The sequence below is a fragment of the Actinia tenebrosa genome, unplaced genomic scaffold, assembly GCF_029948245.1.
Source record: "Actinia tenebrosa isolate PJP-AT-01 unplaced genomic scaffold, QUT_ActTen_1.0 PGA_scaffold7__59_contigs__length_16204524, whole genome shotgun sequence".
Classification (NCBI taxonomy): Eukaryota; Metazoa; Cnidaria; class Anthozoa; order Actiniaria; family Actiniidae; genus Actinia; species Actinia tenebrosa.
The window spans coordinates 6,201,055-6,215,719 of record NW_028292584.1 but is presented as its reverse complement, the minus strand read 5'-3'; the positions used below and the strand labels follow the sequence as shown (position 1 = coordinate 6,215,719).

At 37.6% G+C, this 14,665-nt stretch overlaps 1 protein-coding gene across 2 annotated transcripts; it reads right to left on the bottom strand.

Moving 5' to 3' along the window:
- Positions 1–168: 168 nt before the first annotated feature.
- LOC116300890 (1,4-alpha-glucan-branching enzyme) lies at positions 169–14,095 on the bottom strand. Of its 2 annotated transcripts, none has more exons than XM_089040007.1 (14): positions 14,044–14,095; positions 13,111–13,174; positions 10,115–10,203; positions 9,590–9,756; positions 8,709–8,824; positions 7,848–8,200; positions 5,620–5,829; positions 4,971–5,214; positions 4,318–4,416; positions 3,439–3,674; positions 2,816–3,047; positions 1,600–1,730; positions 1,301–1,418; positions 169–733 (listed from the first exon to the last, which is right to left on the bottom strand). In XM_089040007.1, the coding sequence occupies exons 2-14, from the start codon at positions 13,162–13,164 to the stop codon at positions 683–685; spliced, it is 2,100 nt and encodes a 699-aa protein (XP_088896133.1). In that variant the 5' UTR covers positions 13,165–13,174; positions 14,044–14,095; the 3' UTR covers positions 169–682. The 2 variants fall into 2 exon arrangements, with proteins under 2 accessions (XP_088896133.1, XP_088896134.1); XM_089040008.1 differs by lacking the exon at positions 14,044–14,095 and adding an exon at positions 11,101–11,132.
- Positions 14,096–14,665: the final 570 nt, after the last annotated feature.

Below are 14,665 nucleotides of genomic sequence, written 5' to 3'. Positions count from 1 at the left end.
TGTGGAGTGAGAAGCTAATACTGATGTGGTACGTGGAGAAAGAATGCAGAGGGATCTTGATTGGTATATTATAGGGCCCTAGTCACACGAAGGTTGGGTGACCTACTTCTGGGGAAGAAATGGGAAAAGCAATATTTATATTCCTGAACCTAGGGACACAAATCAACATTTTGTTCCAAAAGCATATATTTTTATTTGACTATGTCATCGCAATTTTTATTTCCATTATATAACCTCTGAGCTACCTCACGTTAGGTTAGCCCTCTCAGGGATTTTACATATTCATTTAGAAAAAATAACTGTTATGAAACTCGTGTTCTGATTGGTTGGCAGCGCGTGCTATATGAGCAAACACAGCACGCGCGCACATTCATATTCAAAATAACTGTAACCATAATTCCTATTTGATAAAAGAAACCAAAAAACCTTTTGATGTGTGGACTTTGCGGTCCCAACTACATAAAACCATTACCAAATAAGGTCCCAATCTGGGATCATTATCTTGACCTTGTCCCTGGCCAACAACCTTAACAGAAAAACCTTTATAACTTCTTCGAAATAACATAAATTTTTGTTCCTTTACATGGAACCACGGTTATCTAAACTACTGAACATTCCTATAATTTGAATAAAATATCATGTTGGTTTATTTAAACTAACTTTATTTAAACTAAAATACTAATCATGGATCTTCTGGCGCCAACACTAGGGCAGTTCTACAGGGTATATACACCTGAAAGATAAGCCACAGATATTAGGAGAAAAAATAAAGAATGCCTGCTAACTAGCAGATCAAGGAGCGCACTATCAATTTAAAGCAAATTATAGACCGATGTTTATTAAGCTGCATAGGAGTAGGGAGGTGGGTTCAAATTGATTTTTAGGGTGAGATGTCCCCTCCCCCAGCCTCAAAAAGAAAAAAAAAAAAAAAAAAAAAAGAAGAAGAAGTAGGGATATGTCTTTACCCCTCCCTCACAAACAAAGCGCACATTTCGAAACGATAAATGAGTCAAATTTTCACTGCACACATGGATTTTATGTAACCCTGAAACAACCTCTGGGCTGATCAGAGTAACATTACAGCCTATCTACTCACAGATTGAACCCTGAAACAACCTCTTGGCTGAACAAAATCAGAGCACGATTAACTCACACATCAAATTGGTATCAGTTAGGATGTAGGGTTTTGCAGAGAGAGGAAAACCTAGTATGTGACGAAGTTTATGAGAAGATAATATCGCGTAGCAATAAATAAATAAAATAATAATAATAATAACAATAATAATAATAATATTCTTACCAAAAGAGAGAAAGGTCGATCATGCCAAGGTCGGCTTTCCGCAAAGTACTGACACTTGGGATCTAGTCGTTTATGGCCCCCAAACTCTTCAGCATCAGAATCGAGAACAATAGAATACCTGGTAACTGGTTAAGGTGTCAATAACAAGGAGATGGAATACTTGGAACCCTGTTTCCTCTGGGGAATGGGCAACTGGGGAGATGAAGGGGAGGTCCCCAGTCCCCTTCCCTTCCATTTGGGCCGCTAGCTACACAGGCTATGGTAAAACACAGGCCTGTTAAGTGTATAATAAAGGATACCTGCCAGCAATAGCTGTTCCTACTCGATAATCAGTGAAGCTTTTATTGGGATGAAAGTTGAAGATCCACAGGAGACGACCCCGTTCAAATACTATGATTTTGTCATCTTCATGCTTGCAGCTGACAAACGCCTACAGAATATGGGAAAGAGTGATGAAAGACAAGAAAGAGGTAAACCAAGAAAGAAAAATAACAGGAAATGAAAGGGAAAGACGGGAAGGAAAAGGGAAATGGGAATAAAAGAGATGGAAAGGTTTTTATAACTATGTATGATAATGGTGGTAATGGTGGTGATGATGATTAAGTTGATGTCGTTGTTCGTGATGATGATGATGACTAACGATGATGGTGGTGATGATGATTAAGTTGATGGTGTCGTTGTTCGTGATGATGATGACTAACGATGATGGTGGTGATGATGATTAAGTTGATGGTGTCGTTGTTCGTGATGATGATGATGACTAACGATGATGGTGGTGATGATGATTAAGTTGATGGTGTCGTTGTTCGTGATGATGATGATGACTAACGATGATGGTGGTGATGATGATTAAGTTGATGGTGTCGTTGTTCGTGATGATGATGATGACTAACAATGATGGTGGTGATGATGATTAAGTTGATGGTGTCGTTGTTCGTGATGATGATGATGACTAACGATGATGGTGGTGATGATGATTAAGTTGATGGTGTCGTTGTTCGTGATGATGATGATGACTAACGATGATGGTGGTGATGATGATTAAGTTGATGGTGTCGTTGTTCGTGATGATGATGACTAACGATGATGGTGGTGGTGGTGATGATTAAGTTGATGGTGTTGTCGTTTGTGATGATGTTGACACTAGCAATGGTGACTAGCAATGGTGATATTGTTGCTGGCTGATGGAGATGATGATAATGATGGTGGCGCTGATTAAGATGATGGCCATGATGGTGATATAGGTGGTTTGTGGGGATGATGATGAGGCGATGATAATTATGATGGTGATAATGATGGTAGTGATGATGGCGATCATGGTGGTGGTGGTAGCGATAATGATGATAGGGATGATGATGATTGATTGGTACCATTACTATAGTAAATTATTTATCATTATCACTATCATCATCATCACCACCACCATTATTGTCATCATCATTATCATCATCTTCACCACCAATACAACCATCATCATCATCATTATTATCATCATTATGAATCAATAATATTTACCTGTGGGCTACTCAACCAGGCATACTTCTCTTCCAGATGCATCATTGCCGCGTCGAATCTGTTCAGAAACTTGTACCTCAGAAGTTCATCATCCACCAGGTTGAACTGTCGACGAGCATAATGATAGCTGTTCTTGTTGCCTTCTCGGGGAAAGTCGAGCCATTCGGGGTGGCCAAACTCGTTACCGATGAAATTAAGGTAACCTTCCCCGCCTAGACCCATGGTTATCAGCCTGTATGGAAACCAATATGAAACGTGGTCACTGCCGAATTTAATTTTTGCTTCTTTCTTTCTTTCTTTCTTTCTTTCTTTCTTTCTTTCTTTCTTTCTTTCTTTCTTTCTTTCTTTCTTTCTTTCTTTCTTTCTTTCTTTCTTTCTTTCTTTCTTTCTTTCTTTCTTTCTTTCTTTCTTCCTTCTTCTTTCTTTGTGTCTTTCTTTGTGTCTTTCTTTGTTTCTTTCTGGGGTTCTTGTTTTTTTATTCGTTTATTTGTTTGTTTGTTCGTTTCTTTTTATGTTTGTTTCTTCCTTTTATTTTCTGTTTGCTTGTTTGTTTGTCCTTTCCTTTCTTTCTTTTTCTCTCTCTTTTCTATCTCTCTTTTTTAACTGTACTTCCAAATACGAACCTTATCATTTTGTGCAGAGCTATACCCCTGTCGATGATATGTGTCAAGGGAGACGTGACTGACATGTGAGTGTACATCTCTTTATCCATCAACCAGAATGAGATAGTTTTGTCTCCTACCAGAGCTTGATCATGACTTTCTGCATATGCGATAGTCTTCTCATTGTGTCTCCTGTTGATCAGCTGCCAGACTATATCTTGCATTTTCCAGTCTTCGTCTTTAGTGCTCTTGAGAACCTGCAAAGTCATGCGTTAGCGACTGCAGATCCCTTGGACTAATAGACCCTTTAAGCTTGGGTGTAATGTTTTTCCATTTCGGTCCACGTGACATTCTTTTAGGAATAAGATTCTTCGTTTGAGTTGTATTTATATTCATGAGTCTCTTCATGTACAACCGTTAAACAAAGAAATGATACTCTAGGGAAGCATAGCTTGGGCGTAATGTTTTTCAATTACGAACCACATGTCATTCACTTGAAAATAAGATTCTTTGTTTGAGTTGTATCAATATTCATGCGCAACTGTTATACGAAGAATCTTGTCGTCCGGGGAAAAAAACACATTACGCCTAAGGTGAAGAGCTTGTAAAGAGCTTTACTGATATCGTTGGCGTATATGAGATCGTCAAAGGAAAACGCATTAGTGTGGATGGACCTTTAAGCCTGGTTCACACTAGCATCCTAATCGGAATCGGAAGAAACATACGCACACTCAATATAACATTTATCGCCTGCGAAAAAAAAAAAGACAGGCACTGAGTCTGTGTATATTCAGTGCATTCGATTACGACGCTAGTGTGAACCAGACTTCATGGTGTGCTGGCCTCTAGGTCGTTAGAGCGAGACAAAATACACTGAGCCAATCTGAATTAATGGTGTACCTTGATCCACATGTCAGGTATAGCCATTCCTAGTCTGTAGTCAAATCCTCCACCTCCTTCATTGATTGGTCGACATAACCCTGGCATACCAGACACTTCCTAACGTTTAACAAATACAAAAAATAATTGGCGTGTTAAAATTAAAAAGCGTGTTTGATTTTTTCTTTTCTTCTCTTGCTTTCCTTTCCTTTCCTTTTATGAAAAATGGTGCGAACGGTATATTGAACGAAGAAGTCTGACGTCAAGAACACTAATTAAAGTTAAAGTCTGAACCAACCTCTGGCCTGATCAAGACCAGGGCACGGCTAAATCAGAGATAGAACCATATGATCGAACCCTAAAACAATCTCTGGGCTGATCAAAGTCAGGCATGGCTAACTCACAGATGGAACCCCAAAAGAACCTCTAGGCTGATCTAAGTCAGGCACTGCTAACTCACAGATCAAATTGGATTTAGCGTGTTTTTATTTTTAGAAAGGAGGAAAACCGAAAAAAAAACTTAGACCCAAGGGAGAGACCTAATAAACTCTACTCACATTTGATGCTGAGTTTAGGAATCAAACAGGAGACCCCAGAGGTGAGAAGCGAGTGCACTAATGCTACACCACCCTTGCTGGGGTAAAATCATGCACAAGAGAATCAGACAATCTTACCTCTGCGATGGTAATAACTTCAGGGAAGACAGTATGAAGCATATCATTGGCCAACATGAGGTAAATAAGGGACTCCGTATCGACCCCCAAGCCAAAGAAATCTGGGTAACCACCACTGAACCCGTGCCCTAAGCCATGGTCGTGGTATATCATTGATGTAACACCGTCAAATCGAAAACCATCAAACTTGTATGCTTCGATGAACCAACGAAGATTGGACAGAAGAAAGCGCAGTACTTCCCATCTGTTGAAGGAAAGAGTAAATGATAAAAGGTTAAATTTTAAGATGAAAAGACTTACTTACTTATCATCATATTTATCATCATTATCACCATCATCATCATCATCACCATCATTATCACCACCACCATCATCATCATCATTATCACCATCATCATCATCATCATCATTATCACCATCATCATCATCATTATCACCATCATCATCATCATCATGATTATACCATCATCAATAAATAATAAGAAAAAGACAACAATAGCAGCGACAATAAGTAGGATGACAAAGGGAACGACGACAACTTCTACAACGAAAACAACAACAACAATCAACAAATACAGTAACAGCAGTTCATGGCTACAGTACTTGATATTTCAAGTGAAATAAAAAAAACTACAGGAACAAGACTTACTTAGTGTAGTCAAACAACCTGCTATCCCAGAGAGTGTGAACACCACGATGACCATCATGAAAATAACAGCTCTGGGTTCCATCAAACTCATTGATACCATCCATGACATTCTTAGCACTATGACTGTGCACTATGTCTAGAAGAACTACAATCCCTTCGCCATGCGCTGTGTCAATTAATTCCTTCAATTCGTCTGGAGTCCCATACCGACTGAAAGGCAATGAAAATACAGTATGTGTAGCAGTAGTATACTTGCCTCTCACTTCTAGAGTCTCAGGTTTGCTTTCTACATGTAGACTAAGTATTCATTTGAGCAGGGCTGTAGCTGTGTTTTTCAACTTTTTGGGAAAAAATATGAGGCAAAAAAAATGTAAGGAAAACCAAAAACCCTCGAAAACCAGACCAATCAGAAATTTGTGGCTACGGCCCTGTTGGGTAGAGTTGATTGAGTCTCACTCTTGAATCAAGGGTTTTAATCCTACCATACTAGAAAGTCTTATGCTAAATTCCAATTCTATCTATGAGTAAGCCATGCCCTTGTCAGCCCTTAGGTTGTTCAAGAGTTCAATCTGTTAGTTAGCCATGTCATGACTAAGATAAGCCAAAAGGTCGTTTCAGGGATCTATCTGTGAGTTAGCCATGCCCTGACTTGGATCAGCCCAGAGGTTGTTTCAGGGTTCTATCTGTGAGTTAGCCATGCCCTGACTTGGATCAGCCCAGAGGTTGTTTCAGGGTTCTATCTGTGAGTTAGCCATGCCCTGACTTGGATCAGCCCAGAGGTTGTTTCAGGGGTCTGTCTGTGAGTTCGCCATGCCCTGACTTGGATCCGCCCAGAGGTTGTTTCAGGGTTCTATCTGTGAGTTAGCCACGCCCTGACTTGGATCAGCCCAGAGGTTGTTTCAGGGTTCTATCTGTGAGTTAGCCATGCCCTGACTTGGATCAGCCCAGAGGTTGTTTCAGGGTTCTATCTGTGAGTTAGCCATGCCTTTACTTGGATCAGCCCAGATGTTGTTTCAGGGTTCTATCTGTGAGTTAGCCATACCCTGACTTGGATCAGCCCAGAGGTTGTTTTAGGGTTCTATCTGTGAGTTAGCCCTGCCCTGACTTGGATCAGCCCAGAGGTTCTTTCAGGGTTCTATCTGTGAGTTAGCCATGCCCTGACTTAGATCAGCCAAGAGGTTCTTTCAGGGTTCTATCTGTGAGTTCGCCATGCCCTGACTTGGATCAGCCAAGAGGTTGTTTCAGGGTTCGATCTGTGAGCTAGTCGTGCCATGACTTGGATCAGCCCAGAGGTTGTTTCAGGGTTCTATCTGTGAGTTAGCCATGCCCTGACTTGGATCAGCACAGAGGTTGTTTCAGGGTTCGATCTGTGAGTTAGCCATGCCCTGACTTGGATCAGCCCAGAGGTTGTTTCAGGGTTCTATCTGTGAGTTAGCCATGCCCTGACTTGAATCAGCCAAGAGGTTGTTTCAGGGTTCTATCTGTGAGTTAGCCATGCCCTGACTTAGATCAGCCCAAAGGTTGTTTCAGGGTTCGATCTGTGAGTTAGCCATGCCCTGACTTAGATCAGCCCAAAGGTTGTTTCAGGGTTCTATCTGTGAGTTAGCCATGCCCTGACTTAGATCAGCCAAGAGGTTCTTTCAGGGTTCGATCTGTGAACTAGTCGTGCCCTGACTTAGATCAGCCAAGAGGTGGTTTCAGGGTTCGATCTGTGAGTTAGCCATGCCCTGACTTAGATCAGCCCAAAGGTTGTTTCAGGGTTCAATCTGTGAGTTAGCCATGCCCTGACTTAGATCAGCCAAGAGGTTCTTTCAGGGTTCGATCTGTGAACTAGTCGTGCCCTGACTTAGATCAGCCAAGAGGTGGTTTCAGGGTTCGATCTGTGAGCTAGTCGTGCCATGACTTTGATTAGTCCAGAGGTGGTTTCAGGGAAAGTTAAGATTGAAGATTTGAAAATAAATTAGAACTGCCTGAATGTCTTTGTCCAAAAACAATGAATATCTTTTTCTCAGATATTGGGTGCACTTTTCTAGATCCAGGAGCAGACCCATAATGTTTTTGAGGGGGGGGGGGGGGGGGGGGAGGAGTTGGTGCATGACTTATGATCAGCATGTTCACAAACTCAAGCACCAATGATGCAGTAGACATCAACTCAACTAAGAAGAAGGGGGTGCAAACCTTCCCAACCCCTCCCCTACATCTACCCCAGCTATCTCAATATTTTATACCTTGATACTGCAAAGAAGTTTGTTACTTGGTAGCCGAAGCAAGCATAGTATGCATGTTCCATGATGGCCATCAGTTGAATGCTGTTATACCCAAGATACTTAATCCTCGGAATAACATGTTTTGTAAAGTGCTTGTAGCTAGCAACCTGGGGCTTGTTGGATGAGATACCAACATGCGCTTCATATATCCTCAAGCTTTTGAGGGGTTTTGGGCGTGGATGTTTGAAGCAGTATGGTTCAGGCGGGTCCCAGTGGACGCCTTCATACAGAATGTTGTCTTCTGGGGCAACGGCGTATTTAATCCAGGGAGATATACGGTCTACAATTTCACCAGATGCTAGCTGGATTCCAACCTGAAGAAAAAAGCAATATCTGAGATCAATACAATGGTGCATATGAGATATTGGATGATGTAACAGTAGTAATTTGCTCCCAGGTTTAATTCCGGGACATATCATAAGAATAGAGTTTGTTAGGTCTCTCCCTGGGTTTTTACGTTTTTCCAGTTAACTATGCTCTGACTTAGATCAGCGCAGAGGATGTTTCAGGGTTCAATCTGTGAGTTAGCCATGCCCTGACTTAGATCAGCCCAGAGGTTGTTTCAGGGTTCGATCTGTGAGTTAGCCGTGCCCTGACTTAGATCAGCCCAGAGGTTGTTTTAGGGTTCAGTCTGTGAGCCCTGACTTAGATCAGCCCAGAGGTTGTTTCAGGGTTCAATATGTGAGCCCTGACTTAGATCAGCCCAGAGGTTGTTTTAGGGTTCCATAAAATTTGAATTTTTTTTACCCATTATATACGTGACATTTATGACATTTATATCAACTTGTAATATCAAATATAAGTAAAACATTTTGCCCATACCTTGACTTTACTTCCATGTGCAATGACGGGTGTGCCGTCAGACTTGTTAGGCAGGTTCAATTCCCAGATTCCAAACTCATTCTTTGTACATGGATGAGAGATCCTATTCCAGTCATCTAAAAACAGTTAACAATATGAGTTCATTTTTGTAATCTTGTTATGGGGGCTCTGAGTACCACAGACACAAAATTTGGGGAAGGGTCTGGTGGAGGGACACATCCAGGGAGTTTTAAAATATTATATTAATAATTGCTTGTCATATTATGATTAGAAATGAAATAAAAATAAAAATAAAAATCGAGAAAAGTTATCTTAATTACAAATACTTTAGTGAATTGTTTGAATTCATTGAATGAAGTATGATTGTATTCAATTACTATGTGAATATAATGTATTAAAATTGTGAAGCGTTGTTGAACTCTTGGAATTGACACTATATAAAATATTACTATTATTATTTCGTACAAGTTCTACCCATTACAATTTTTGGGGGTCTTCAACAGTACACTAATACGCTGCTTACTTACTGAACTTTCCGGTAGGAATAATCTTTTTTGAATAAATACTTATTAGTCAAACTAGTACCAATGTGTTACTTGATCACAGATTCATTTATACAGGGTTAGCCTCGAATCAGTGTCTAAATATTCACAAATACCAACAGTAAAGTAAAGAATGCACAACTTCAACAATACAAGTACTTTGAAGTTCCAGGGACCTTTACTAGAACACATGAATATTCAAAATAATCCTCTACGCAATTGAAGCTAGCCCTGTAGAACAGAGAATTCAAAACTGCAGTATAGACTAATACACCCCATAGGTACTTACTGAAGTCCCAAATGGGTTCTTAATAAACTGATACACTGCCAGCAACTTACTGAAGTCTCCAATAAGGAACACTCCGTGCGCACCAGGGGCCCATTCCCTGTACATCTGACCTTCTGCTGTTCTAGTTATGCCAAACTTTTCATATCCTCTAGAAAAAGCATCTAAACTTCCTTCATGCTTTTCAATATCTCCCTTGATTGACTGAAAACATTTGTATCTGAAATTTCAAATTCGAAAATAAGAAATGTAATTCTTTCTGGCCAACAGCACATGGTGGTCAGTGTTTGACCATCATTTGTATCAGATTTTTAGATTCTAAGGCCTAGGGCAAACGTCGAACTTTCCATGCACCGAACTTAATTACATCAAAGAATGCCTCCTCATTATCACCTGATATCCATTGTTTTTAATGAGTTCGGTGCATGGCAAGTTCGTCGTTTGCCCTAGGCCTACGATGTCTTTTATCCACTGATTGAAACCCAGGGATTGAAAACGTCATGCATGTAAAACAGGTCAAACTGGTCAATTATTTTGTATTCATATTGTAAGTATGATTGACTGTCTAAACAACTCACCTTCTTTCAATCTCTCCGACAAAAGGCTGAACCCATGGATCATCATGGAGAAACCTTGACAAATGAGGAACTACAGAATCGACTGCCATCTAAATCAGGAACAAAAAAGGGCAATAATCAGTTGCAAGAATTTACCGCTGTTTTCATTACTACGATTTTAAAGGTTGAAGAAGAGAATCATTATATGCTTGAAAATTATGCATTGTTATATCATATTATATGTTTTTTATAAAATAGGATAAAAATTCTTCTGAGTGCTTTATTTGTGAATGGAGTACGGAAAAAGCTGTTTTATTCATTTTATCACATAGTTACTAATTTTAGTTCAGTATTGAATTTATTTACGCAAAAAGAAAGAAGGTCGCAGGATCTGGCAAAACCTCGAGCACACAGATGTCAACAGCACTGTGTTCCATTCATTAATAAAGCACAGTTTTCGACCAATCAGCTACTACTATCCTAATTATATAATAAATTATATTACAAAAGGTTATATGTTATTGTATACTGCTTTTTCTCTATTAAATATTATCATTAAATTTACAATGTAAATGTTTAAAAAAAAACAGCAGGGAATTTGTATCTACTGCAAGATAGCTGAACGCAAATAAACGCTGTATACTATTTTGTGCAAATTAGATTAAGTACTGTTTTACAGATAGAACTTTGCATTCTATTCTATTCTATTTCTATTTGATTATTTAGACATGAGTTATGAGGGTTTACTTATTAAAGGTCATAGGGCATTTTGATGATTCCACGTGTATGTTTTCACTAGACAATATTATATACATTCAAGCTCTTGATCGACAACTTTGATCAACCTAGACTTGAAAATACACTTTGAAAATATATTTATCAAACATGCAACTCAAAATATAATTTACTATTAACATTAAGGTTTTGTGACTATGACCTAAGAGTTGTTTATCAAAAGAATACATTTTGCAAGATCTCTTTACAAGCTAAAATCATTTTTTACATGCCTTCTTAACTTTGCTCCAAGAAAAACAGTTTTCTGTTGGAAGAAAAACAGCACAAATTATAGTTCAAGGACTCTTTCCATTCAATTCGATCACGAGTTTGCTCCTTTACAGTTTCACATGCATTAATTGGATAGTACGGCTGTATATGACCGTATTTGTATAATAAGTAACGTATTTGTGGCATAACCGTCTGATGAATATGCTAATGAAGTCTAGAATAAATTATTAAGAGAAATCATAAAGGAAAACGACAACCAAGGCTGACAGATCAATACCTCATTAAATTCCTGACTCCAAATGTTTTCAAAACTGGCGGTTAGGAATTACACAAGAAAATATTGGTGTTAAAATATATGTAAGTTTTTCAATGATTATCTTTGTACATGAGGCGTAAATTTGTATGTCTGACCTTTCTACCTAGTATATTTGCCTAGATATATCTCTATATAAAATTTTAAAAATATATGTTATTCTGTGCTTTTTGGATTTCCATTAAATCTACACTGAACAACTTGTAATGCATAACTTTCTAGCTATATTTCCTAGCAAGATATTAATATTTTTTGAGTACATTTTAGATTGCACTAAGGTACAATCATTAAAGTACCTAAGCATGCAATAGGATACAGAAATCATGCTAGTAGCAAAAAATAATTGAATTGGGAAACAGTTTAATATATTTTTCAGGCATGATTTGTTTTCATTTTATAACTGAGTGAAAGCTAGAATAAAAGTTATAATGCTTTCTGAATATTTTAAAAAGTGAGTCAGCTGAAACAACAAGAAGAGAAGCGAGTGATGACATCTCTGTTTTGAGTCCAAAGTACAAGCGAGGAATTCAGCATTTTTTCTTGTTTTTTTTTTTTTTAATATTTTTCCTTTGAGACTCGAATACATATATTTATAAACATTATGCTTTCTAATTTAAACTTATGGTTCAGATATTTTGAATAGATTGCAAGACCACCATCCTTAAAGATTTTTTATTGAAACATTATTAAGATTTACTTTTAAATTTTTATGTCAGGATTGAGAGATTTTACTTCACTTTTTCTTCTCTATTCTATGAATTCTACTGCCAAAATAAATTTAAAATAAAATATCCAAAATTATTATTAAAAAACTGAAACTAAATAAACACTAAATAAACTTAAATAAAGACAATATTAATTAATTATTTATCATTATTTATAAATGGGTTATAAATAAAAATCATTGTACCTATGTATAATTATTATTAACATATTTATAATATTTTTTAAATTTATGCACATTAAATAATTCATATTTGCTACATTTTACTGTAGTCAAAGGCATTGCTATGGAAACACTTATTATAGATTTAAAAAAGTAAATATTCTTTATGATTGTGAGGACTTTAACCCTTTATTAAGAAATCAGTTCTTACAACTATATTGAGGCAGAATTTTACTGGGATTGGGGGGGGGGAGTGGGGATTGGCAGAATTTTACTGGGGGGGAGGGGGTCTAAACTATTATTAGATTATATATACTATTTATAATTGTCTGGCTGGTTGGCTATTGTTTATTGTTTTTATTATAATTGTATCTTTTGTAAGCACCGCATGTCTGAAAATCAGCTTGCCGAGCTGTCTACCCTAAATAAATAAATAAATAAGTTTTTTAAATATGAATTTAATTTATAAATATTAATAATAATGTTTTCTGAGTTTATCTGACTATTACACTCTAATAAGCCTTTTCATAGTTTAAGAATCTATTCCACTGCGCATGCAATTTTATCCCGAATTTCTCACCTTCTTTTGTTTAATTAAGAACAAAAGAAGGTTTAGACAAAAGAAAGTAGAAATTCGGGATAAAATCGCATGCGCAGTGGAATCAATTCTTAAACTATGAAAAGGCTTATTAGTACACTTTGTCTCATGGGTTTATGAAAACCACTCTATCAAATCTAGTTTTCAAACCTGGAGCTAATTACTTTCTATATATCTCTACATTCCCATAAGAACATAATTATTGTTATACTTACACCTTTAGAGATAACTTCACTAAGATTGTGTCGAACCACTTTGACTCGTTTCATTCTATCATTACTGCAAAAATAAGAATTTTAGACCTTGAACCTTACAATAATCAAGAAAAATATAATAGAAAGAATTTACCTATAGAACTCTTTAGCTTGAGCAAAATGTTTTCCCATTTCAGACCACATGTCATTCCCTTGAGAATGCAAGATCCTTTGTTTGAGTTGTATCCATATTCATGTGCAACTGTTAGACAAAGAAATGATGCTCTAGGGAATAACATATGTTCTGCAATGGGAAATTATTATGCCCAAACCAAAAAAACATCTAAAATGTTTTAATATATATATTCAGGATAGTAGGCATGCACTGGTTGGTCGAAAACTGTGCTTTATTAGTGAATGGAGCACAGTGCTGACGCCGTCTGTGCAAGCGAAATAAATAACTAACTTAATATAATAAAACGAATGAAACAGCTTTTCCCCTGCTCCGCTCAGTAATAAAGCATTTTTGTTATCCTCACCACTGAAAATACACCAAGGCTGCATGGGAAGGAATAGTTAAAAACCAGGTGTTTTCATAACAGTGTACAAGCATGTGAGAGTCGAATTGTTTAAAAACTACTGTTTATAAGCAAGCTAAAACATCTCTGCTGGTCAGATTCAAGAAAACCTCTTAAAAATATGCCCCATTAAAGTAAAAGAGGCTCTAATACTTTCTATTACAAATAAACTTTCAAACTAAAGACTCAAAGTGAAGTTCATGCAATGAATGTTCACGTGCTGGCATGCGACAAGCAAAGCACGATCGGACAGAAAATTCAAAAAACTGAATACGACTCAATGTAAAGTAATACCAAATAAACCTAGGAGCCGTGATATAGATTGTTTTTTTCTGTGCTTCAGCTGTTATTGTGATAATGCTTTCAGTATTCTCACCTTTCACGAACAAACCAGAAGCCGCCATTTTTCTATACACAGGGATCCCAGAATACCGCCCCTTGACGGAAAAGTCCTGGGTTCTATAGGCTACTTGCACGATATCGTCCAAGTCTGCCAGGTCTTATTTTTATGGCGTAAATTTCATAAAATAACCAATCTATTCCCATCATAGTTCGAAAGGAGCCTAAATATGCCTCTGGCTTGGGCCTTATCAATCATTGTATATGCTATTTTACCTTACTACTCTTCCCAGTAGACCGAGGTAGTTGTGATTTTTTAATCGCCTTCGTAGCGTCTGTTATGTTATCCGCAAGTACATTTCAAATCGACCACGTGATGCCAATGTTGTACCAAGAGGACAAGTTTTTTACACCACGTGATTAAAACTTGACTGAATTTTGATCACGTGGTGTAAAAAAATTGTCCCCGTGGTACAACATTGGCATCACGTGGTCGATTTGAAATGTACTTGCGGATAACATAACAGACGCTGCGAAGGCGATTAAAAAATCACAACTACCTCGGTCTACTGGGAAGAGTAGTATGTCAGAATAAATCGAATAGGTGATATAAGTTACTGGCCTTATTGAGAATTTAGAAGTTGATTTCTGAGGAGAGA

What these genes read in the sequence shown, in the direction of transcription:
- LOC116300890 (XM_089040007.1), bottom strand. Translation starts at nt 13,164, where the DNA reads ATGAAACGAGTCAAAGTGGTTCGACACAATCTTAGTGAAGTTATCTCT. An exon ending in GTCGGAGAGATTGAAAGAAG is followed by an intron (nt 9,757 to 10,114) that starts GTGAGTTGTTTA and finishes TTGAAATTTCAG; the next exon opens with ATACAAATGTTTTCAGTCAA. An exon ending in AGGTTGTTTGACTACACTAA is followed by an intron (nt 5,215 to 5,619) that starts GTAAGTCTTGTT and finishes TTCCTTCAACAG; the next exon opens with ATGGGAAGTACTGCGCTTTC.